This window comes from Notechis scutatus, chromosome 3, assembly GCF_049901735.1.
Source record: "Notechis scutatus isolate UNSWTSFEM ecotype Mainland chromosome 3, rNotScu1.2, whole genome shotgun sequence".
NCBI classification, from domain to species: domain Eukaryota; kingdom Metazoa; phylum Chordata; class Lepidosauria; order Squamata; family Elapidae; genus Notechis; species Notechis scutatus.
The window spans coordinates 104,185,456-104,212,777 of NC_142011.1; the positions used below are offsets into that span (position 1 = coordinate 104,185,456).

General features: G+C 34.9%; 1 protein-coding gene across 1 annotated transcript in view; it reads right to left on the reverse strand.

The window, feature by feature from the left end:
• XPR1 (xenotropic and polytropic retrovirus receptor 1) overlaps nucleotides 1–27,322 on the reverse strand; it is a 92,529-nt gene that overhangs the window by 19,807 nt on the left and 45,400 nt on the right. The window contains exons 4-11 of the mRNA XM_026669235.2: nucleotides 26,218–26,441; nucleotides 23,281–23,430; nucleotides 22,190–22,273; nucleotides 20,185–20,266; nucleotides 12,179–12,366; nucleotides 10,755–10,934; nucleotides 9,027–9,192; nucleotides 7,989–8,183 (exon numbers count right to left, since the gene is read on the reverse strand). Coding sequence (XP_026525020.2) covers nucleotides 7,989–8,183; nucleotides 9,027–9,192; nucleotides 10,755–10,934; nucleotides 12,179–12,366; nucleotides 20,185–20,266; nucleotides 22,190–22,273; nucleotides 23,281–23,430; nucleotides 26,218–26,441 — 1,269 coding nt within the window. The remainder of the gene's footprint in view (nucleotides 1–7,988; nucleotides 8,184–9,026; nucleotides 9,193–10,754; nucleotides 10,935–12,178; nucleotides 12,367–20,184; nucleotides 20,267–22,189; nucleotides 22,274–23,280; nucleotides 23,431–26,217; nucleotides 26,442–27,322) is intronic.

Below are 27,322 nucleotides of genomic sequence, written 5' to 3' on the forward strand. Positions count from 1 at the left end.
TGAGTAAGTTACATTGAGAAAGAATAAGGAGACACATCGGTTTAATTATTCTGGCAGAATCAACATTTTATTCTACTGGATCCTTAGGCCACAACTATCTTCAGTAGCGATTAGGAAACTCTGTGTTCTGTTGAATTTCTACAGTGCAACTATTGAAAAAATATATAACCACGAATAAAGAAATTGGAAAGATTCCCAAGAAAAATCTTATAAAAGGTATCTATTCCTGAACCATTTAGCCTCACCTTCTGAATCTTTGCCTATTATACCCTTAACCCCACTCAATATTCATGTTTCTAGTATTCAGTTATCACCTTTATTCCCTATTGTTTTTTCTCATTGGTATTCAGGAGATGTACCAAAATGATGTTGCTTTAGGCAAGCAATTATATCTCAATTTCTACTAGCAAATCCTAACACTTCTTTTCAATGCTGTTCAGAAAATCAGAACATTGGTATTCCAAATAGAACCCTCAAGCACTACAATTCTCTTTTATTGGTTGAAATAAGTCGTGGTACATGCACTTTTTATGTCTGTATTAAAAAAAAACAGAATTTCTACTTGAGGACTTCCATGTACAAAAACATTTGAAATTAAATCAACATTCTGAATAAAATACAGTAGATGTAGGAAAAGCTGTTACGTTTAATTCCCGTCAACCAGTTTAAAATGCCACAAGATAAGGAATTTTTAAAATGCCACAAGATAAGGAATCTTATCTATGGGATTTCTGTATGAAATTTGGGGGATTTCATTCTATTCCTATGGTATAATAAATTTTTACTGTAACATTTCTAGCTATGATTTGCATATTTAATTCATTTTATATGGTTATTATTCATGTTTCACAAAATATTTTAAATAAAAGAACATAAAATTGTTTGACATTTTAAAAATGTGTTTCTTAACAACTTTATGTGCTGCAATGGACTAGTTTAATGGACTAGTTTTGTCTGCTGCAATGGATCTGAAAACTAATAACGTAATATTTAGTAATTAAATAAGTAACTGATATAATAGAGATGTCCTGTGATTAGAATTCTGGGAACCAGAGGTAGTCCTTGAGTTACAACTGTAATGGAGCCTGCCCATTATGGTTGTAAGTCATAATGACTATAATTTTCATTGTTTTTTGCAATGGTTGTTTAACAACCTTAGCAATTGTTAGACAAATGTTGCAGTTGTTAAGCAAACCATTGGTGGCTATGGGTGTGATTTTGCCAAACACTGGAAGTAACTATTGGTTTTTAGAAACTGTTGTAAAATCTGGTCACCCAACCTTAGGATACAGCCAATAGCCATAAATGCAACTGTGTTGCTGTGCTGTTTTCTTCTTGTTATCTTACTTGCTAATGGTTTTAATGGTAGTAGAAATAAGGAAAGATTTCTTTACTGAACACAGGATTTAGCAGCCATATCAGGAGGTTGACAGTCCCCAAGAAGGCAGTAGAGATGTTTGCATCCATTTATGCTTCCTTTAATTTCTTCCTTTATAATTGCTTCATCTTTTTTTATGGTAGAAATGGGATCATTTCCATGAAGAAAAATCTTCAACTTCCTTTTCCCTTCCTTTCTACTGGAACTTGAATTTTTATTTTTGCAGCATTTTTGCCTTCCTTCCTAGGTAATTCTCCCAAATTAGGCATATATTAACTTCATGAAAATGAGAAACAGTTTTATAGGAAATTGCATCTGAGTGTACTTTTTTGTACAGGTTTACATGCTGCCATTGCTCAGCAATTATTTTGCAGGACTGGATTTGTCAGAAGGTTGTTGCAATAAAAATTTCACTCTTCTATATTGAACAATCACACAAAATGTGTTAATTTTCTGAAATATGTAAAAGACAAAAAAGATGCAAAAATGGAGGTATTCCTCAAGCTAACAATTGTCTCTCAAGTGTAACAGAATACATGTATAGTTTACATTGGCTATTTTAACATGGCAAAAAGGTAGCACAAGTCAGCATCACAAATCCTAATGTTCCCTCTACAAAGTATAACGTGATTTTTTCTTCTAATTCTCATCACAAGTAGACCTTGCTTACCAACAACTGCCTTGTTTGGTGGCCATTTGAAGTTATTATCTCATATTTATGACCATACAGTATCCTCACCATCATGTGATCACTATTCGGACACTTCACCAACAGGAATTTACAGCCATTGCAGCATCCCATAGTCATTTGATTGCCATTTGTATGCTACACAATGTGCTCGTACCAAACAGAATCAATTGGAGAAGGCAGCGGTGAAATTGGAAGTTACGGCCATGTGATATCTTGCATTGCAACCATGCCTGATTTGCTTAGCAACCCGTGGCAGAAGTGAGGTCATAAACCTATTGTGGTCATGTGATGTTTCAGTTGTGCGATTTAGTGATAGATCTGTCAGTCCCAACTGTGGTCATTAAACAAAGACTACCTTATACACGTTGTATAAAATAGCTTCAATGCATACAGAATCATTTCTATACTACAGACTGTTAACATTGGATTTACTGCCAATGAATGTTTACTGTTAGATTATCTAGGAAAGGCAAACAATATATTCTGCTCAGTGTAACTGAGAGGAAAATAATCAATGCTGTGTGCTATCTAAAACTGGCACAGAACACAACGGCTATGATAAGCTTTCTGGGAGGGTCAGCCACTGTGGTTTCTGTTAAATGTTGAACCATGATAGTGAGACCAAGAAACTGAGAGGTTATCAAAATTTGCCTTATTTTTAAAATTAAGTGCTACAGGTTGCCCGAATCAACAATTATATTGTAGAAACTGTCACCTACAAAGTCAGAAACTTTATATATCCAAGATATATTCAATTTAATTTCAGATTAGGCTATCATATTCTCAGAGTTAAACTGGGAAGTAAAGCATGCATAAAAGACCTAAGAACAGGAATGGTAGAGCTGTCAATTTTGACTCATTCATAAAGAAATAGGCAAAAATTTGGTAAATTCTTATTGAAAATGAAAGGAAAGTCATTCTTATCTATTTCTGTTTTGGGAACCTTGGATTAACGCAGGTGGAGTATGGAGTATTTCTTTATTTCATCCCACAGATTTCCACACCTACTTAATTGCTGGCCCTCTTCGTCCCCTAGGGATTCTGTCTTTGGAATACAGCAAGAAATTTCAACATTAAAAAATCAATGAAGGAAAACAAACCCATTAAAAAAGTTGGAATATGTTGAAGCAGCATCCACACAAAGTAGTATTCATTTCCAGAGTCTAAGCTTAGTGCCCTCACTTCTTCCTGAAATCCTGAAATCAGCAACTGGCATATAAGAGCATAGGAGAGGCAAGGCCAGTAATGGGGAAGGTTTAAAAAAATAATGAATACTTCAGTTACCATGACAACCATGACACCTCTCCACTTTGGCAGAATTCCGACAGTAAGTGAACTGCTTCCTCCCCCATCCCTCTTTGCCTTGAAGTGAATATCCTGCAGAAACACACCTCAATTCTAAATTCCAAAGAGGTAGCATCCTGACATTTTATGCTCCCCACCCCCCACCCCGTTATTTATATATCAATGCCTTGGAATATTTGTTTAATCTGGCATGTTTTAATCTCTAAACTAGTTTTAACATTTAAGTTTTGCTTAAACAAAAGACGAAGGAAAGAAAAATAAAATTAAAACTCATTTTTGAAAGATGCATTTTAAGAAAAAGAATTTCAGTTATAACAAAATCAAATTGTTCCTTAACAGACAGCAATAGTCATTCCTAAAGAAGAAAGTTTCCTAAGATTTAATGCTATCTGAAAGGGATTTAATCCTTTTGAGTTGTAACTGATTCCAAATCTATTTAAATTGTAAGTTTAACCTCACAGTGAATAGAAAGAAACATAAATGATATAATCTCCTGATTACTATAACATTGTTCACATATAGCCACATGCTTAACTAATTCTCATAACATCTTTGGGTATGCTAATTTTACACCAAGCCTTTTATGCAAGTTTTTTGAAAGCCCAAATTAAAAATTATAGAGTGGAAGCTAAAATTTACAAAAGACTTTATCAAACTAATTGTGTTAGTTTTAGGCAATAATTCAAATATTTTTTTGAATAAAAAGCAGCCTTGGTGATATGATATTGCAATGGTGAGGAAATGGCAATGTAAAGATCCAAAATATCAGCCAAACTCACCACAATGCAGTAATAAGAGAAATGCACAAGCATTATTTTTTAGCCAGAATAATAAAAAAAATAAAGAATTATGAGTTACCAGGTTACATAAAATGGGAATGTGCCAGGTCTTCTCTGAGGCGGCATGTCAACTAATGAGATATGCCTCCTTTGCTGCTGTCATTGCCCTTTGAAATGAGTCTCCGTCCCACACTTCTGTTGAGATGTCCCGACTCTATTAGCCTTTCATAGAGCCATGAAGACTTGACTTTCCTTCTGAGCATTGAGATAATTGAGAATTCTGCTGAGAAAATGTCTATCATGCTCAACTATGTGGATATGTACAATCATGTTTTGATTTCTATTAGTGTTGACTCTGACTTATGGACGCAGCCAAGAGTCATCTGATCAGTTGGGTGTTCTTTAAATAAATGAATTCTGATACCATAATTATTTACCACTTATATTTGTTTTATATTGGAATATAAATATTTCTTTTGAAGGTGATGCTAGACTATAATAGAGAAATGTGGCCATCTAGAAAAATCAGACTACTTATTTTCTTGAGGTCTGATAACATCCAAGCATATGAAGAATGAATATTGGGCACTTGCTTGTACAAAGAGAAGTGAAAATTCTATTTCACAGAAAAAATATTTCACATGCTGTATCCTTGCCATTTATTATCATATGTTAAACAATTTCTAATTCATGTTCACTTTTGCTGACTATAATTTTATCGTGTCTTGAAAACATTTCCTCTATTTTCTTTTTATTAGAATGTTCAAGTACTATATAACCATTTATGCAACTCTGGAATTAGATTTCTTTGCTCTGGGTTGTCTCCAGAAGTCCGAATAATTCTAACTATATAAAATCTTCTCAGGATCTCATAAACAAGCCAGGCAAAGAAAGAAAAAAGCAAAGAAGGTGATGCAGATATTTGAAACTGTATTCTTTATCTAATCATATAATTTTTTCTAATCATTTTTCATGCTTTACTTTGTTACCTAGTTAACCCAAAAGTAAAGTTTTACTAAAACAAATGAAACTTACTTCTGTGTAGGCCTCTATAAAAATGTACTGCCTATGAATTTGATACAAGATGGCCGAAAATAGTTTTTTTAAAGTCTCAAATACTATTCAATAATAATCTGCAATACCAGAAATCACTCTCTCTCTATTGACATACTATACATATTAGTGTAATTGATACAAACTCTTTCCCTACATTTCTTCGATAATCTTTCTGAAGACCAGGGTTCTTCAGAGTGTGCTGCATTAGGCACCAGTATTTTATGTTTCTGGAAGTAAGGAAAAAGTAGGGTATTTCCTCTTAAAACTTCATATATGTCTTCAAGCAGCAGGATCCACCATTTCCTTTCACCCTGGCTTTTCCTGAAGGAGAACGTCTTTTCAATATTGTTAATGTTGATGCAAATACCCTCAAACTTGCATGTAAACATTTGGATTTTATTATGTTTTTTCAAGTGTTGATTCTTCTTCATTACCATCAAATTGGGAGGAAGATCTAGGGTTCCCTATGAAGCCTGACGTTTATCTTAAAAATTATAAAAAATATAAATCAACTGAAGAAAATTTGTTTACTGGGGGGAATAATTTTCCTATTATTTAATAGAAAAATAGATTTTTTTTCTATTCTTACATATAAATGAAATATGTGCAAAAGTGAATAAATCAGCATATATTTTAGAATAGTATTAAACCTCTTGACTGGCGTAACAGTTGAAACAGGTGGGGTGGGGGGAAGATAAAGATGCTGTAACTGCCTAAAGGACTAAGTGCTTTATTCTTCTGTAAAAACAGCAAAAGGAAATCACTGTGGTTTCCACATAGATGTGGGAACACAATGGTTCAGATATCTCAATCTGTAGATTAATAATTTAAAAGCAATTTCCTATCATTTTGCATATATTTCTTTTTCGGGCTCTGTGTGTTTGTGTGCCTGTGTATGTGTGATCAATAGGTACTTTTCTAGAACTGGTTGTTTTTCTTCACATACATCAGACAATGATATATTTCAGTTTCATGCAGCAGGTTAGTGTACTGGTATCAGAAGGGTAGTAATTACTACATACTTCTTGAAATATTACAGATTCTATGAACTAAACTGTCTTTGTTTATAATAAAAATACATTTGCATAAATCTTAAGAGGCATTAAAAATGGCACTGACTGTATAAACAGAGCAATTGATTTAATTGATTTAATTGGAAACAATTAGAATCAATTTACAGGCCTAGCAGATTTAAAACAAATTTTATTACTCCTCTTGTATGTATATTTATGGTACTTGCATTCTTATTTCACATTATGGAACCAAGGATGCATGTCTTCTGTCACATTCCTGTCCTCTGGAATAGCATCTACTCCATGACAGGTATGGCGCTCACTCTCTTAGGATTCCAGAAGGCTCTTTAAGACCTGGCTCTGTTCCTAAGACTGGGATTTGATTGTTTGTGAAGCTCCTATTGTGTTCTTCTATTGTTGTAGCTGGGTTGTTTTTGGTCCAAGCTCTCACTGTTAAACAAATAATTCCCTCAACACTGTTCAACTATTTACAAAGTCTGCACTACTATTACTGTTAATCTTCTCATCACTCCTTATCACCCATCTCCTCCCACTTGTGACTGTATGATTGTAACTTTGTCACTTGTATCCTTACAATTTATATTGACTGTTTCCTAGTATGATTTGATTGCTTATTGTACCCTATGACTATTATTAAGTGTTGTACGTTATGATTCTTGACGAATGTATCTTTTCTTTTATGTATACTGAGAGCATATGCACCAAAGACAAATTCGTTGTGTGTCCAATCACACTTGGCCAATAAAGAATTCTATTCTATTCTATTATGTTTGAAGTTCTGTTTTTAACTGTTTTAATTTTGATATGTTATAAGCCACCCAGATTCTTTTGGACTAAGCAAACAATAAATTTAATAAATGAAGTAGATGATGATAATGATGATATCCTTCCTATCATTAAAAATTTGGCAAACTCCAGTGGGAATAGAAAAGTGTCTTTTTATATGTGTGGGTGTATTAGTGCATGTGCATGTTTATGCATATGCACTGATAAGTACTATACAAAACTTATGCACTAATTTGGAAGATAGGAACTGAAATGATATGATTGCCTTGAATTATAACAAAAATACAATTGTTTTAATACGTGAGAACAGAGGATTCACTTATTTCTGCTGCTCAGTTCATTAAGTTCCATAGCAGAATGGAAAAAAAATAACTTAATTTTTTTACTCAATTTATTCAGTAGAAATTCACCATAAATATCTTAAATAGTTCTCAGCCAATGACTATTTGTTCAGCAATACTTTGAAGTTACAATAGAGCTGAACAAGTAGACTTACTACCAATCTTAGAAGCTGCATTCGTTACAGTATCCCTGTGGTCACATGATCATAATTAGGGGGCTCACAATTATGATGGTCACAGCATCTCACAATTACTGGATCACCATTTGTGTCCTCCACTATCAGCTTCTGACAAGCAGTCATTGGGAAAGCCAGCAGGAAATCACAAATGGCAATCGCATGATGTTTTGCCTAACAACCAAAACTGAAACTGCTGGAACTGCTGTCATAAGTTGGTGTAGTCATTTAGCCTTGCTGAGCAATGGAGTTCACGATTCCAACTGCTATCATTAACCAAGGAGTACTTGAGACTCATAAACACACTGTCAACAATTCTTTGAAATTTTGTGCTGGATAATGACCCCAATAAAGTTAAGTAAGTAATTCTGAGAAATCTCAAATAAGCTGGCACTTAAAAACAGAGACCCTGAACTTATCAGCAAAGACTCCAAAATAATACCTTTGTGGGTGCTGTAAAGGGCTGCAAATGTCACCATAAAAAATGTGGTGGAGTATTTCCCAGCATTAACCAGATGGGGAAAGGCCCGTTTAGTATCACGATATCGGCGCAGGCACTGGACAAATCTCAGCCAAGCAGGAATGCACTGAACAACTGCACGCACACCGTAAGCATAGGTGTTGCAAATATGAAGGCCTATAAAAAAAAACTTTCAAAAGGTAAGAAATCTCTAGGAAAAGGATATTGTGAATTACAAATAAACAATTCCAGTTAACATTCAACAATATCTTAAAGTACACAGGCACATATAACATATATGTGTTCAGAGATAAGAGAATATTGGAAAATGAAAACTTAGCAAATAAATTCTTTATTTCCATCCTATTCCATCCCCAGTAAAGGAGATATTGAATATCTATATACTAAATATTACTAAAACTCTCTTGACATGATCTTTAACTAAGTGAAAGAGAGTATCATAAATTAACAATTTTTTAACTAAGATACCTCAAATAGGTTAATTTACAGAATCCATAATCCAGGATCCATTACTCCCAAGGGAATGAAATATGGGAAAGTTACGTTGCTGAAGGTTGCTTCAGTGGTACTGGCTGTTGCTGCACTGCTGGACTGCTACTGAGGTCACATAATTTTCATTTCCAATGTTTTGTGACAATTTTCTAGCTAATCTCAAAATCCCCCATTCCCTCCCTCATTGAGGAGCAGGAGAGAAAAGGAGAGAGGAAAGAAGAATTCTGATGCTCCCTGCCTGATTCCCATAAGGAAACTCAATGGGGAAGCTGGCAGGAACTCAGAAGTCATTCCTGCTCCCACTACATTTTTGCCAGCCCTGGATCATTCTGTTTCTCCATTTAGGTAAGGAAATATATCTCAAACAATTCATTATACACTAGACAATGGTGTTGTCTAGTGTATAATGAATGTGACTGTATGGTTGCATTGGAAAAATAAAGCTCAATTTTGCCTCAAACACAACAATTTATATAGCAGTTACCAAATTTCTTCTCATTGACATACCTGTATCTTTCAGCAATGCATCTTTAGCCTTCCACTGGAGCTCAAAACTATAGAAACAGATCATGTATTCAAGGTCCATAAGTATTACAGCTAGACTATTAAGCTGGTCAGCGAGCCAAAAATCTGCAAAGCCCACCTTATGGAAGGGAGCAGTAAATACCCGGAACTACCAAAAAAAAATAATCAAATATAACATTGTAAAACTCAGACCACAAACGTTGAAACATTTTCTCTTAAATGGCACAACTGCATTACAGAAATTATTCTATCATTTAATTTTACAAGGCAGATATAGAAACAAAAGGACTTCTCAGTGCAATAGAATGTAAATAGAATGTCTAATTATTATGACCTCGGTTTGTCCTAATGAACAGAATGCAACAATCCAATGTCCTAGCTTTTTGAATGTAAAACTCCCACTGGTTTAATATGTATGACCAAAGACAGTGGACTAAGGGAAGTGATGTATCTAACTTTTAAAGTGCTTTGATCATCTTGACTAATTTACTATTTTTTTTTAAAAAACAGAAAGTTTGAAGATAATATTGGAATGGGAATTTGTATTCTAATCTTCTTTTACATTCATTTTACATGCATTTTACATGCATTCAAATTAAAACTATATTATAATTGAGAGTTTTGTAATTAATTTCAATAGGGAAACAGTTTAGTAATACTACAATATTAATTGACATTAACAATTTTATAGAATTCTTTAATGGATTATAAAATACTTTTAAGTTATCTCCAAACATCAAGTTTAGGAAAACTATTAAAGATGACAGCGGTGGAAATGTTTGCTTTCGCACACTATTGCAAGTGTGGAAGAAATAGTAAAAACAGATGTTTTTACATCGCAGTCCATTCTGCCTTCAGCTATGTGTTTCTCAAACTAAGCCATTTCATGCTCCATTTATCTTAGATTATAATTCTTCCTGCATGTTTAGTTAGAACATCAACAGCTAAAATGGCAACACCAAGATCTACACAATACAAACAAGCAGAGGATAGATGATTATTTATTTATTTATTTATTTATTTATTTATTTATTTATTTATTTATTTATTATTGGATTTTTATCCTACCTCTTTACTTTGTAACCAACTCAAGGTAACAAAAATACATTATTTCTTCCTCCTATTTTCTCCACAACAACCCTGTGAGGTGAGTTGGGTTGACAGAGAGTGACTAGCCCAAAGTCACCCAGCCAGTTTTCATGCCTGAAGTGGGATTTGCTGCTGATATTTTAGATACCTCACATATCTTTTAGATTCCTCCAGTCACAAACTACACATTTTGCCAAAACATAATTACAATGAATTTTATTCAGAAACTTTGGCATTTATGCTATTTGGTAGCAATCATTCTTTTCAAAGTATATACAGGTTTAACACCTATGGAAATCTTATAGAAAGAACAGAGAGTTGATTTACATATAAACCACATAAAATGAGGCAACAACAGTATAAAATAGCCTAATGCATGGATTGTGCTATCAAACACATAGTTGCGGGACTTCAGTCCCAAATTTTCTAACTCTGTCAACTTAGCCTTTGCTGTTCATAATAAAGATATCACTGACTAAATTTAATGTACAAATTACCTATAGATAAGCAATGGAGCCAGGCCATTTATCAAAATCTGAGAATATTTAATTATAATATTTTTGATAGGAAGAGTGGTGGGGTTGTCATTTGCTGATGGATTTTAGCTAGATCTTGACTTACCAAGAGTTTAAGCAGCCAAAATCGAGACTTGTAGTAAAAGGTTTTTGTAGGATTGATAAGGAACAGCAGCATAAATCCATACAAGATAAGTGGGTTTGCATGCATAGGAAATGCAGTGCTATCTCCATATATGCATGCTAGCAGACTCAGACACCATAGCATTCCAAGGAATCCAGCAATCTAGAAAGATTATATTGTTAAAAAATGCAAATTTAGCAATTATGTGCAGATAAGGCAGGACACAATATATATGAGGACAATATTACTTCAGCATTACATATTAATTTATTTCAGCTCCAACTCAAATTCTAAGTTTAAGTTTTAAACTCTTATATCATTTAGAACCAAATTATATTTATTTATTTTATTTATTAAATGTATATGTTGCCCATCTCACTGTTGCTACCTATCTCACCTCTACAGTTGGTTCTCGACGTATAACTGATCTTTTAGTGACTGTTCAAAGTTACGGCAAACATCTCCAGAATTACTTACAACATGGTTTTGAAGTTCCAATGGTTTCCCTCCCCCCCCCAAGCCACAGTCCCATGATCAAATATTGGACACTTGGCAACTGCTCACATTTATGACCCTTTGTAGTGTACCACAATTTTCAGAATTTTTTGCCAGAAAGTGATGTTTACTTCTGGTTTCTGGCAAAAAAAAAAAAAGCCTTTTGGCTAAAATTGGTTTATTTAACAAGCATAGGGTTCGCTTAATGGCCACTACAAAAAAGTTTATAAAATTGGGCAGTCACATGGAGATTCATTTAATGACTGCCATGATTTACTACCATAATTTCAGGCTCAATTAAAGTGGTAAATTGAGGATTACCTGTGTATAGAAAATATTAATACAACACTTCTCACTCTTCCATTTAAATTTCAGTAAATTAGTGCAGGATGTTTTAGATTATAATAGTAAGTGTACCTATAGAATGCCTTTTCAATTAAAGTATTAGCTCATTTCACTTCTGCTGATATAAAGCCTTTTTAAAAAAAGAATTTTAATGGGAATCCATTAAAATATTTAATACTTCCAAAACAGAAAGGGAGGACAGTAATAACATTTCTATTATTATTATACTGTAAGCCATCCAATGTCATTGGATATGATATGGCCAACAAATAAATTTTAACATATCAATAAATAAATAATTTTAAGTCATAGCCAATATTTAAATTATAGCATTATCTAACACAAAAACTTCTATGGGTAGAATTTTGTGGTCAGATGCTGAATTATCTAGTCAGTAAGGCCACTGATGTGAGATGTTTCCATTTTAAAGAAAAATCTTAGAAAAAAAATTCCAATAATTAAAACAATGTACGTATTTAGCTATTATCTGTACAATTGAATTTATGAAGCCCTGCTTTTCAAAATAATACAGGAACATGTAAAACTCCTTGAATTAAAGAACTTACCTCAAAAAGATGCTGATGGGACAAATTACTACGTGGATTGAGCTCAAAGATGAGAACATGATTCACTCCAGCTTGCCTCCAACCATATGTGTTAATGCCAAGGAGAAAAAGGAATTCTATCAGAAGAAAGCCCCCTCGATAGATTCTTATCAGTGGCCACACATTTGATCCTTTCATTTTAAACACACCTATCAAGTAAAAGATGAAACTCAAACATATACAAAATGAACAACTTAGTAGAGTTAACTAAGCAACTTTTCTTTATAATAAAGGACGTATCATTTTCTCTGTATTTAAAATTCTGCAATAAATTACATTTAAAAGGCACACTTGCTTAATTTCAGCAATTATGTTCCCTTAATGATCAGGACAGAGAGTCAGCTGACTCTCCATATTTGCTGAACTACACTTCCCAGCAGGCTGACCCAACCTTTTGAAACTGTGATGAATGCTGGGAATTGTATTTCAGTAATATATGGAAAGTTTCAGCAGGTAGCAACACTTGGCTGATCTTGTCTGAATTTAGAAGGTAAAGAGGAGCATCACCAGGGAACATCAGGATAACAGTAATAGGAAACAATTTCCATATTGTTGGAAAAAAATAGCATAGTTGTGTCCATGAATGTGCTTGATGTCCTATTTATCTTGTGATGCAAAGACCACAGCTTCTTTACCTAGGTGTACATAGAGCAAGTATCATTACCCTGATAGAAACTTAGAGACTCAGACATGACTCTTCCTTTTTTCCATTTTACTACAAAATATATATAGTACTCCTAGCTGCCATGCATAAACAAAATGCTTTATATGGGCATTTCAATGTAACTGCAAGCACCAGCACAAGGATATAAAAGTTCTTTCCCTTTGATGTTCCCTCGCAGTTGATACTGAGAAGCATGTAACTTTTGAAGACATACATTCCATACAATCCACATCATTAGTTGCTATGGATATAGTCTATCTACTTTTGAAGCCAACCATGATAATTCCTATTACTATCATATGACAGTAAATCAAAGCTTGTTTATTTATATTCCACCTTTATTATTTTTATAAATAACTCAAGGCAGCAAACATACCTAATACTCATTCCTCCTCCCATTTTCCTCACAACAACAAACCTGTGAGGTAGATTGGGCTGAGTGACTGGTCCAAAATCATCCCGCTGACTGTCATGCCTAAGGTGGGACTAGAATTCACAGTCTCCCAGGATCTAACCCAGGATCTAACTTTAAGACCTGTGGACTTCAACTCCCAGAATTGCCTAGCCAGCATGACTAGCTGAGGAATTCTGGGAGTTGAAGTCCACAAATCCTAAACTTGCCAAGTTTGGAGACCCCTGATCTAACCTGATATCTTAACCAGTAAACCAAATTGGCTCTCATTATGCATTTCTATCTAATCATCTGTTTTCTTTGATGACTTCAAGTTGTGGCATTATGAGAGAGAAAACTGTTTGCTCCCTTTCTTCATACCATTTATGTATTTACTGATTTATTTATCACCACATCCTATATGGACTCATTGCCATCAATAACAGCAACTACATTATTTAAAAATAATACACGTGTTGAGGTTCATAGCTAAATGCCCCTAATTTATTTAATTAACATATCAATAATTTAATTACAAAACGTATACCATACAAAGTGATGGCATATGTTTTCAAAGTTTTCAAAGAAGCAGCACATAGCTTAGCAAGTAAAATAAGGCAAAATATTTGGGATAATAGTTAAACATGCTATGCTGGTGAGAGAATGTTCTGCTTTTGTCAGCTGGTAAATAAAGCTACTATTGGAACTTTGTTTTTTTAATTTATTTAAACTCTAATTATTCTACATCAGGGGTGTCAAACTTGCGGCCCGCAGCCAGATGTGTCATGCACTGGCCACGCCCACCCGCATTTTACCAAGGAGGGAAAAAGTCATGATACGTCATGTGACAATGTGATGCTGCAAGTTTGACACCCCGTTCTAGATCCATTTAAACTATTTTATTTTCCTTTTTCTATCTCGTCTTTGTAATAGAGCTTATCCAAAATTTACTTCTAAACAAGCACTCACATCATTGCTATCTAAATAGTAAGAACCACAGAGATTTTGTTCAGAACTAAATCATGCAAGACAACTTCCCGTCTTTCCTTATTTGGTTTCCAAGAGGAAGTAGAAGAAAGTCTTCTGTTATTTCTCTTTATAAGCTTTTATTTCTCTACGAGCCCCTGAAAAACAGTCTTTATACGCTTCTCAGTTTTTAAAAAAGCAGGTATAAGTGAGAAGATTGCTAAACAGCTGAATTAATTAATGGCATTGTAGATATCTCGTGACTGGCATAAGCTATCCCTTGAACCATTTATTACTACTGGTACTTCAGTCAGAAAATTTTAAACAGTAGTAAAAAATATTTGATCTTCTATATATTTTTAGATCTACATTGCCAACTAAATTAAGACTCCATGAAAGGTAAATAAACATAATTCCAGCCTTGGAAAGGTAAGGAATATTTAGAATATGCAGCAAGGGCATTGAACGCATGGTGATGATTATAAATTAGAAAAAACAAAAGAGCTGAGAACACTTCAAATTCTCTTCTAATGACTCTCTTCCAGCTTTTCAAATACAGTGGCAGATATAAGTAGAATTTGGCAGTAGAAATACACTATCTTCTTTCAATTCTACCAAAATATGGAAGGTAATCTTATGATAGAAAAATAAATCAAGAGGCTAAAAAAGGCAAAGTATAAAATAGATAATTTCAAATATTTTTAAATATGAGTGCCAAGTTGTGGCACAGACAAAATTCTTATATATCTTATGTGATTATGATTTAGAACAGATGATCAAAAATCAAAAGGAAAGCAATTCTGTCCCAAATCCTACATGGTGACATCAAAATCTAATGCCAAGTACAAATATTCTTAAAATGAATGGAAACAATGACCACACACAAAAGAAATGGGAAACAAAGGGGAAATTTCCAAAGATACATAACATAGTCACATTTGATTTCAAAATGGGAACAAAATTCCTATGAGATTAATAATGAGGCAGTCAAATAAAGCCAAATGATTTATATTCATTTGAAACTGTTAGAATGTGCACCACTGTAATGGGGTGGGTGGGTGGGGGTGGGGAATCAGTCCCAGAGGAGCCAGCATACTTAATAAGCAGAACCAAAAAAGCTATAAAGACCCAGAAGTATTGTTTTGTAAAATGACATCTTTCTAAAATGAAGAGAGAGAAGTGGAATGTATTATCCAGTCAATAACAAAACAAGACGTGAATAAAGGAAAAAAATATGCATGTTTCAAAAATGATTCAGAAGAAATGCTTCAAGATCTTAGGCAGTCTACTATTCATTAAAACATCCCATTTCCAGGTTTCTGCATTAGCTTGGGAAAAAAGTTGTGAATTTTTTAAGAGTTATATTAATTTTAATGAGTAGATCCCTTAAATAAAATCTTGTTTGTCAAATCTTGTCAAACCCTGAATAACAGAGATGTCATGGGTTTACCAATGATTCGAAATACTTCTCCAGAAACATTTTCAAGGCATGCATAACCCTTGAAAAGTTTTCGCTAAATATCAGATGCAGGACACTAGCAACTACTTTGGCAAGTTAAAGAATGAAAATCTATTGTAGAGAACATGTTTCAGATGGGGTCAGCAGATTTTAAACCAGAACAAATAACCTATAATAACTCCTCCCACCCACCCAACAGATCTAGCCACTTCTCTTTTATCATTGCCTTGGCCCCTCTATGCCCCAGATACCAAAACAGTACTTAAAACATACAGTATTTGGGTCATAGTAAACATTAATGATTTTAAATCATCCAGCCCATTCTGGATTTATAGGCAATTTGTAGATAAAAATCAGGAGGCAGAAACCATAACCAGAACAGCCTTTGCTAAGCATTGGCTGATACAATAGCTTTGCCCTGTTCTGGATTATGAAATTGACTTATATATACTCTTTTCTATCTTTTGGGTAGTTTCAAACTAATGGGACTGCCCTAAAAAAGTATTTGCTGAAAAATGCAATTGATCACTTGCTAATCGACAAGATCAGTTATAGTTGGATAACACATATAGTACATTGAGGGATATCTCCATTGGTCTTCAAGTTCAATTCAAGATCTGGTTATTACCTATAATAACCTTTATTGGTTGGCCCTTGCTACTTCTGGGACCATCTGTTTAAAGCCAAATCTGCCTATTCAATATACTGTAGGTTGATCAAGGAAAGCATGTTACGAATCCTTCCATGAGAAATTAAGGGGTGTAGAGGCAAGTATTGTCAGCTCCCAAGAACAGGAGAGTTCCCACCTGGTTAGCATCAAGAAAGATGGTCGTTTGTAGAGAAGTGGGTGCCCTATAATTGGGTGCCCTATAATTGGGAGTAGTTGTCTAGGACAAGGACAAGTACCAGGTGGTGGTCTATTCGCAACCAGGATGTGTGAGCAGTAGGCTGGCACCCACGCAAGTGCATGCGCAGCCATATTTGTGCGAGGGGTGGGCACATGCATTCATCACTCACACAAATAAAGCTGTGTGCACACTCGTTCCTTCCCCTCACACAAAACCATCTTCTCTTCCTCCCTCTTGCCCATGCCCTGCCAGCCCGGAAAGGTTGGGACATGCTGGTCCAGTTTTAACACAGTTCATGAACGAGTGATGATTTTATACTTTCCTAATGCTATATGTGGATATTAAATTTTAATATATTGTTTTAAGCTTTGTTTTAAGTTTTTATTGTTTTTTTATAAGCTACCTACAGTATGTCAGAAAGTGTCATATAAATAGATTTATTATGGGGTATCTTTTAGGTGAAAAATCTCAAGGACTGGAGTCTTTTCTGATGAATTCATTACTTTATAATTTTATAAGCAGGGTAAAATCAATAGTATTTTAGGACGGAAAGTCTTTTTTCCATTTCTAACTACCTTCCGTCTCCTATTAGTTTGTTACTAAGGTTTATATTCCAGGAAGTCTTACAAATAAGTCCTAGCAACAGTTTCCAATTAGATGATAAGATTCCTGGCTGTTTGCCAAATTCAGTCTGCTGAAGAAAGACAGGACAATCTTCCCCTCCTCTCAATTCAGAGAAACATTTACATTTTTCCTTTGCCTGCCTATTTTTGTTCTCTGTTAGAGATGAGTTTGCTCACTTTTCATTGAAACTCTGTTAAAGGCAACTCAACTTAGCTTACACTTCTTCAATGGATCCTTACAAATTCTTTTCATTATTGGGATGAACTATTTAGAAGTGAGCCCAGTCAGACTGGTCTAAGTGCTTCCCTTCTCACTGCTTTCTATCACCCTCTGTTATTGCTAGGCACTTTTTTTGAAAATACTAGTTTGTCCACAGAAATGCTACTATTTCCATCTGTGAAATTTTATATAGAACATCAAAACAATAAAATAACAGAGAAATATCTTAAGAACTGTAGGCTGTCCTGTTATCTACTTTGATTTGCAAAGTTACTAAAGTAAATGCTTTCACAGTATGAATTCAAACATCTGAATGCAAATATTCTCTTTAGGTTAACAATGTTAGCTTCTAAGATATTGCTGAAGATCTGATTCACATTACTGAAGGAACATTTAATTCCATTGCTTCATAACTAAGTTTTGTAAAAAATTATATATAGATGTCTCCTGGATTTGGAGACATATGAAAAACGGATAATTGTGGAATCTCATATAAATTATGTCCATTTATTTCAATACTAGTTATTTTGTTTTGTGTTGTTTTTATAATAGGTCTATGACTGTAGCCTTGATTTTGTGGATCTTAGCCCTATAGATTTTAAATAGAACAAACAAAATTTGGCAACAGACTTTACCCCCAGCTTTAGCTTATTGTTTGGCAAATCTGTGTTCACTAACTTTACACATATTGTCTATATATAACATATTTTACATGCATTTTATATATGGCCAAAATATCAATCATATTTTAACATTATTTGATCCTAATCAATATTACTCTCCACCTTTATTCCATTGAATTGAGAGTTTACTGTACCATTACACTGGATTGACCCAAAGCCCACTCCCAATGCACTATTTACAACCAAATTTTACAAAGCTGTTTACGAATGAGAACCCTCATTTACACTACAATATGCTTTCAGCCATCAAAAGACTTGTGTTTTTCCACTTTCAAATTAGCAATTGAATACAAACACACAGATGGTTCTAATGACATCCAGAATTGAAATAAGCAAACGATGCAAGTTTGAAAAGATAAATTAAAAAACATTTTAAAAGCCCATTTGCACAGACGAAATTGAAGATCTGGTATTCGAAAAACTGAATTATTACTTTAAGAAAACTATACTGAACATCCAATTCCTTTACCTTTTTGAATATTCGTTTTTTAATTATTCTATAGTGCTAAAAATTTTATATACTGCATTAAAAACTATTCCACAATTCAATGGCATCCAAAAACTTTACCCCTCGTATTTTTGAGAGAAAAAAATTCTTTTTTTATGCAATTCAATTTAATACTTTGCATAAGTGATTGATAGTGGCAGGAATTTCTTACCCTACAGGAAAAAAAAAATACTCATATACTCTTTCTTTTTTCCTTTTTCCTTGCCTGTTCCTTCTTCTCTCCTTAGGGCAGAGAAATACACGATTTCTGTATTGATTCCTTTATCTGCATCCTTTACTCAGGACTGCTGCTAACCTGTGCAAAAAGTGTTCTGCCACCTCTCAGCAGCCCTGTCTCCTCTATTGCCTGGGCTATATAGCCTGTGCAGGAGGCCCTATCCACCATTCCATCTTTTTTGCTGCCTCTTAATGATGTCAAAGAAGGTATTGCAAAGCATGTGGAAAACCGAGGAAGGGGCAGAGGATCATGGGTTACTCTTTTGTCATCTCTTCCCTCCCACCGCCGCAAAGTTGTGGTTTCCAGCCTATTTCTACTCAGGAAGTACAAGTTGAATTAATCTGCTTCCCCCCTCCTCTTTTCATTAATATAACTTCTACAACATCCGTCTGTCACCCACCTGTCACGTCTTTGGCAATGCACAAGTTACACACCTGCTTGGAGTGGCCCTGCCTATATCCTATCTCTTCCTCTGTTTGTTTCTGCCTTCTTTACCTCTGTGACTGCTTTCTTAGGAGGCTTGCCAGTTTAATGTAAAAATAATGACACTTCCAGAGGGCATTTTTAAAAGCACATTAATGTTTTCTTTTCAAAGGAGAAGTAATCATGCCTGGAGGGTGCTAGACTTCTATGCAAAGCTCTAACCATCTGACATGATGAAGAGAGGTAATGGGAAGGGAGAATGAGTGCTGATTTATTTTATTGTGGCTGCCATAGGAGAAACAGCACCAAAAGCAACTTTCAGTCTGCAGTGTTTTGCATGCTGTTTGCTGTAGCATTTAAGAACATTGAAGAAAAACTGATTTTAAGGCAAGGATAAATCCCGCCCCCCATCAAGTCTAGTAAATAAGAACAGCTATCTTCAAAATAAAATAAATAGATATTTCAGGAATTCTGCAAAAATAAATACATATGAAAAACTATGATTTTAAAGTTGTTATACATTTATAAATTTATAAGGTGGTTTAAATTGACATATTATTTAATTATTAATTGTTACAACTACATTCTATATTTATTTTCTAAATGCAACCCTAATCCCAATGGTAGCATTTACTTTAGTCATGGAGGGTTGTGACATTCATTGTAAAAAGTTACAATATTGCAAGTTTTGAGATTCCCTGGCTTAAGACTAGTTTACATTTGAGGTTTTAAAAGCTGCTGAATGTTATGATAGGACTCAGTTTCATTGTTTCTACAGGATCAATAATTCTGACTGAAAAAAAGGTAATTCAAAATATCATTGTGAGTTTAATACCTTTATTTAGATTTTATTTGAAGTGACTTAAAACTTATCCTATGGTACAGTTAAAACTATACATGCGCACACACACACACACACACACAAAATCCTGAAACCAAGTAAAGTTTACTTATTAAAAACTAACCTGAAAGTATGAGGGTGATATTCAGCACAATAAATATTCCACAGAACAACCCGACCCTGAAAGTAGTCCATGCTGGTGCAGGCTGTAGAGAGAACAGAACAGTTTTTATTTTAAATATCTGTCTAAGATCTTAAAAGATTGTGCTGATATTATCAAACTTACTGATATATCAGTTTGCAGGCAAACCAATGATTCCTTTCTGCCAACTGAATTCATTTATATACCTGCTGTGCTTATTAATGAAAGTTAATATTAGACCTAAATTACATATGGTGAAGACATGTGACTAAATCTCCTGAATCTTACTTTTACTCAAAAGGATGACTATCCTGCTGGCAAAGCAATATGGAGGAATAAGATGTAAGAGGTTAATGCTTTCCTTCCACTGTAATTTTCTCTAAGGTTTGTATCTGAGCTGATGCTTGTCCCAGTGAGAAAAAAATGCATTTATCGGAACAAATGGCAACATTTTTATGGATGAAAATAAGTCCAATTTATGGAGACGTACTGAAGCCTTACAAATACTTTTATACTTTTTACCTTTTTATACTTTTAGAGCAAACTGTTTACTTGCTCTAGAATTACAAATAAATTTTGAGAAGATTGAGTTGTAATTTTACTTTTACTGCACAACTATTATAAATTGTAAAATAGTGCACAACTATTATACATGGACATAAGCAACAATACATTAAAAGTGGTCAAAAGGGTTTTTTTAAAACACCAAGGAGGGAATTAAATAGTTCAAGACATTGCCAGGTTATGTGGGCCTTAGCACAGTATTAGTTACATCCCATTTTTACTAATAATAAGAATATAATTACTTCTCATTCCTAGTTATTTATACCCTGCCTTTACCTTTTTAAATAAATAACTTATGGTGGCAAACATATCTAATACTCCATCCACCTCCTACTTTAGGGTACAATAACACTATGAAGTGACTTGGGCTGAGAAAGAGTGACAGGCCCAAGGTCACCCAGTCAGGTTTCATTTCTAAGATGGGACTAGAACTCACAGCCTCCAGGTTTTTAGCCTGGTTCCTTAATCCACTAGACCAGGGGTGTCAAACTGGCGGCCCGTGGACCAGATGCGCCACGCGCAGGCCACACTCACCCCAGCTTCGCGAAGGGGGAAAATGTTGCACTACATCACATGATGGTAATGTGATGCCTCGAGTTTGACACATGTGCACAAGACCAAGTGGGGTAACTGTAATCAACAGTCATTTCTTCTGTGGCAGGCTTATCCACCGAATCTGTGTTGAATGGAATAAGCATTAAGTAATTGCTCAGTTCTGATTGGCTTGAGGCAGGTATTATTATTATTATTTTAGTTCAGACACTGCTGTACACAGCATTTGATGCCAAGTATTGGTGATGATAAAGTATGACAATGATATAATGTCAAGAAACTATTTAGCTCTCATGACATGATTGTGTCAATGCTACTACTGAAAAGGCTTTCTGGAATGGAGAAGCTGTCTTGCAGCTGTAAAGCTGCTAGGGCCAGGGTCTAATCAAAATCAAAGCAGCAGTTAGGTGATTAAGACAATGCTGACTGGAAAAAGGAAGCAGTGTTGGAAAGGGAACAACGCTCAATTGGCCTCAGCAGTCCAAAAAAAAAAAAAAAAGATCCCTGGACTAAAAGAATATTTTGCTTCAAATGAATGACTAAAATCTCTAAGAATGACAGCTACATCAAACCTTCTGTCTTTCTCTTACTGTTGCTGTTTTACAGAGCTCTTTGCCTATGACTTTTCACAGGAATAAACAGCAGAGGAAATTAACAAAATAATTAATTGGAAGTACACACAAACTTTTTTATTCTAGCATCCTTTCTATTCTGCCATTACATATTAATGCACTGTCTACTTCCAAGAATTTTGAAGTGAAAATCCCAAAGAAAAAAGCAAAAGATAACTCAAGATGTGAACGTGATGCCAACTCTTAAATGATGTCCATTTATCCAAGGAAATATAATGAAGTTCTTAGATTTCCATCACCTGTGCTGCTCCTAGTGGTGGGACACGTAATCGTTTCATGGCTTTCTGTCGGTCTCCATCTTCCAATTCATTGGTTACCACTGTCTAAAAAAAAAATAGATAAAAAGTTATAACTAATAAGTTTTTTTTTAAAAAAAACATGAAATAGATACTAAAAGTTCAACTGCTTGTTTAAAAATATACAGGCAGTCTTTGACATACAATCATAGTTGGGATTGGAATTTCCTTCCCTAAGGTAAAGTGCAATGTCACATGACATGGGCTGCCTAACTCCACATACACAGGGCAGGAAGCAGTGTTCCCAAATAAAGAGTATGGGGGTTGCCACGAGGGTAGGGGAGACATTAAAAGGTCTGGCATAGGCCACACACATGTTGGAGAGTGATTTCTGCAGTGTGTTGCAAGCTCAGGAGGCCAGGGATAGACGGTACAGATTACATGCATGCATATGTAGGAATGCTGGGGTAAGAATATACTGGAGCTCAGATGCTTTTTCGCATGCACCACAGCTCTGGGCTTGCAAGAAGCCCAGCTACAGCCCAGTCCAACAGTGTGGTTCAAATGGGTTTCTTACTGTTCTGCAGCTCTGGGGTTGGAAGAAGGCCAGGCCACAGTGCAGCATGAAACCCAGCTTCAGTCCAATCATGCAAAAGGGCTTTGTGAGGTCCTCCGACTCTGGGGCTGCAAGAAGCACAAAGCCCAGTTCCACCAGCATAGCACAAAGGGTCTCTTGTCCCAGGGAAGTTGCAGCCATCCTAGCCCAGTCTCAGTAACTGACAACCTCCCCCATAACCCTGCGCTCCAATGCCCTAGCTTATCTTTTGGCCATGGAGGCCAAAAACAAGCCACACTGGGGCCACGCAGATGCTCCGCGTGACCCATTTTCAGCTGGGAGAGGCCATGGAGGCCAAAAATGGGCTGGGGAGCTGCCTACAGCCCCCCTGTGGCCCATTTTGGCCAGCAGAGGCTCCGTGGGCTGGTCCTTTGATATTTCCAGGCAGGCCCCGTGGACCAAATCTAAGCAACCCCCCAGGCTGGATCTGGCCCATGGGCCTTGAGTTTGACATCCCTGCCTTACATAGTAACTATACCTCTGTTTCAGAGATGAGCTGGTTGATTTTCTTGCAAGTATAGAAAGGAGCCACTTCAACATGAGCCACTCTCCAATCAGCACCTCGTGGTGTCTCCAGGATCTTATCATGTTTCTTCAAAATCTTACGGAACCCTGTGAAATTTAGATTCTAAAGATAAAGATAAAACACAACCATGTTATTTGCTTAGTTTCTGCACATATTACCCTTTCATTTGATATCAGGGAATTGGGAAGGGAAATAAACCACTTGAAGGAAGAAACTATAAAATCTTTTCTGTCTTTAAAAGAAACATATTTTACATTTTTCTATCCATAAATAAAGCTAATCTTTTTTTCTTTAAAATTAACAAAAGAATTAACAAAGCCAGCTTTGAAAAATCATATATTCCCTCATAAAATATTGCTGCTACAGGAGTAACCTTTTGTAAATTGCATGTTTAAATTAAAATGCCAGAGCTGAAGTCTGATTGTAATCCACACTGTTGTCCTTTAGTTTTATACATAATAATGCATAAAATTGATTGTAATCACTAATAGCAACTCCATACTTCATACAGACAAAAATGGAGGATTAGAAACAAGTCAACATTCCCAATTCACTGACTGCTGAACACATTTTTGAACACCTAGTATATAAACTGCTGTTTACTAGAAATAATAGAATATTTAAAGAAGAAAGTTGTTGGGTTATCAAAAAAAGCAAATAAAGAATTAAAAATTAAGGATATGGAAATCTTCACTTGCTTTTAACACATTGTAATACATGGGACTTAAGTAAAGCACTTGCTATTTTAAGCCTATGGCACATTATATTACATTTAATAATGAGGTACATAAAAAAGTGTGATTTATTTTAAAGGTGTAACTTATTTTAAAGATAACACCGAGTATATGTATGTGTATTGATATTTATTGAATTTTAAAAAACAGTGCAATTGAATTTAAGAAAAACTCAATAGTTTGAGGCATTATATATAATAACAGTAAAACTATATCACTATATCATTATTATAGGCTAATGTATAAGTTAAAAAAGAAACCTAACCTGTTATAGAAACAAAATTACATAGTAAAGTAAAATATATATTCAAAATCAACCTAGTTCTTTTAAAAAAGAAAAAGGGGAAAATCATATAAAATAAGAGGGAAAAATTTCCTTATAAACTAAACATCCAAAAGATAATATTATTTGGAAAATGATCTCATTTAGGCTAGGTTTCATTTTCAAATCTGAAACAAAACAAAGAACAGAACCGAAATATAGTGCCTATGGGAAGAGTTACAGCAGCTCTACTGAAATTATTTTCAATTAAATCATGCCTAGAGTGATTTCATAATGGAGCTCAGTAGGATAGAAAAGCAAGGAAACAATCTGAAGATGGGAAGAGGAAACTAATATATTAATGATATATATTATCTTTAATAAGAAATTTTAATTATTTTCTCTTGAAGAAACCCAGCAATCTCCCTTGAGAGCTATACCTTGTTCACAAGCTAAATGAAAAAAAAATGAAGTCACAATTTCAGGCTTAGGTTCTTATTTCTGGGTTGAATAACTTTGATTGCTCTGGGAATAATTACAACTTCTGACAAATCTCAGTGACACGAAGTGTTTGACAACTCTAATACCATATCACACTGTTAAATTCTTGCCAGAATCTTTCTATTCCAGCTGCATATTTTGAGCAATAAAGAGTTAATAATAAAGGATATTAAACTATAGGAAGTCAGTGAGAAGTGAAATGAAAAAGGCAACTGCTTCCCAAACAATCCATGTGGTATGGAATATTACCAGAAATAAAAGATCACAGAGCTCCTCAACCCTCTGTCTCCCCAGAATATTTATTTGGACACTGATGATTTCCCCGCCACACTTTTGTCAAATAAAGATGTGGCAATTAACTATAGGCAGTCCTCAATTTACGACCACAACTGAGCCCCAAATTTCTGTTGCTAAATGAAACATTTGTTGAGTGAATTTTGCCTCATTTTATAACCTATCTTGACACAGTTGTTAAGTGAATCACTGCAGTTGTTAAATTAGTATTATGGTTGTTAAGTGAATCTGGCTTCCCCACTGACTTTCCTTGTCAGAAGGTCATAAAAGGTGATCACATGACCCCAGGACAGTGTGGGACACTGAAAATATCATAAATATGAACCAGTTGTCAAGCGTCTGAATTTTGGTCATATGATCAAGGGATGCTGCAATGGTCATAAGTGTGAAAAATGGTCATAAGCCACTTTTTTCAGTGCCATTGTAACTTCAAATGGTCACTGAATGAACTGTTGTAAGTCAAGGACTATCTTTAGTGCTAGAGAATAAAAGACAAATTATATAAATGATGATCTATTGAGAGCAAGCCAATCTTTTTAGTTCAAAGAAATGTACTAGGGACCATATGTACCATAGAGGTATTCCATTATCTGCAAGATGATGATTTTCACACGCATTATAACCCAGCTCAATATTTTTGTGTCAATGCAGATGTTTCTGTATCTACACCAGAATGTGGCAACCTGTGGCCAATAAGATGCATCTACTCTTAACAAGTTTCATATTACTCCAGATATCAACTGCAAATTTAGCCTAATACCTTCCCACGAACATTTTCAAATGTTTGTGGGAAGCAAGAAGATTTTGCTCGTCATAGGTAAATTTAAACAGAAAAGTGAAAACGTTTCTGAACTGATATAAAGGGTGAAATGGTATCTTGGAGATTAATTGTGGACCCAAGCACTTCATATAAAACTGTATCTCATTCATTACCATACAAGTCATATAAGTATCTACACTAATTGAATCTTAATCAATAGCTGTACGATGAACCGGATAAAAGGCAATCTGGTTGCAAAAATTCCAGCAAGCCTCACTTTAATCAAGATTAATCCCATCTGAATCACCGGAAACATTCTTTAATGATATGATCAATACCTGATAATTCTGCAGTAAGATGAGGCTGAGGTAGAACTCGCTGAAGGCCAGTTTCAGGTCTTTGATGTTCCTATGATGAACACGTTCCTCATGAGACAGATGGAAGACTGGCTTTTTACGTTGCCGCACGGTAGTAAGACCACTGGTTTCCTTTTGTGCATCCAAAGTTGATTGCAATTCATTCTGTAGTGTAGCAAATCTGCGCTGCGCTTCTGCCAGTTTTTCTATGGAATGAAATACAGAATAATATGTTTATATATTATATTAAGTAAGTTCAACATAAATAACACAGATCATGTTGCTCTTCCCCCAAAGGAGCAAGTCAACAGATAGTATTTTATTTTATAGCACAGATGGATGCTGAAATAAAGAAAATCCAGTTGTCATTTGATGGGTGTTTTTTTCCCTACAAGAGGATGTTGAGGGGGGGGGGGCAGTGTAGTTCATCTGACTACAATGGGGATGGGGATAATTAATGCATAATGAATAATGCAAGTGTGTCCAGTTAAAATTTTTGTAAACATACAACTTTAAATGATGATATAATTGAAATGTGTCTGTCTGATACTTCAATAACTCCTGATTATTTGACGTTTCTCTTTGAAAAGGGTTGAGAAAATAAAAAATCACTTTCACCCCTTATCATCCAAAGCCTAGTTCACAGAAGAAATTTATTTTCCTGATAGTGAAATGTAACACTGCAATCCATATATATAAGCATTTCTTTATATCAAAACCCTACCAACTGACTGCTACGTGCACTTAAGATTTTTTCCCCCAATCAATAAAATTTAACTTTTTATGATCTACAACTAAGCCCTATGAAATAAATTAACAAAATTAACAGGATAACAGAACTGGGAGAGACTTCTAGTCCAACGGCCTGCTTAAGCAGAACATCCTATACCATTGCAGACAAGTGGCTGTCCAGTCTCTTCTTAAAAGACTCCTGTGACAAGAGCACCCCAACTTCTGAAGGCAAGCCATTCCATTGGTTAATTGTTCTCACTGTTAGGAAATTTCTCTTCAGTTCTAGGTTTCTTCTCTTCTCGATTGGTTTCCATCCATTGTTTCTTGTTTTGCCTTCTCTTGCTTTGGGGAATAG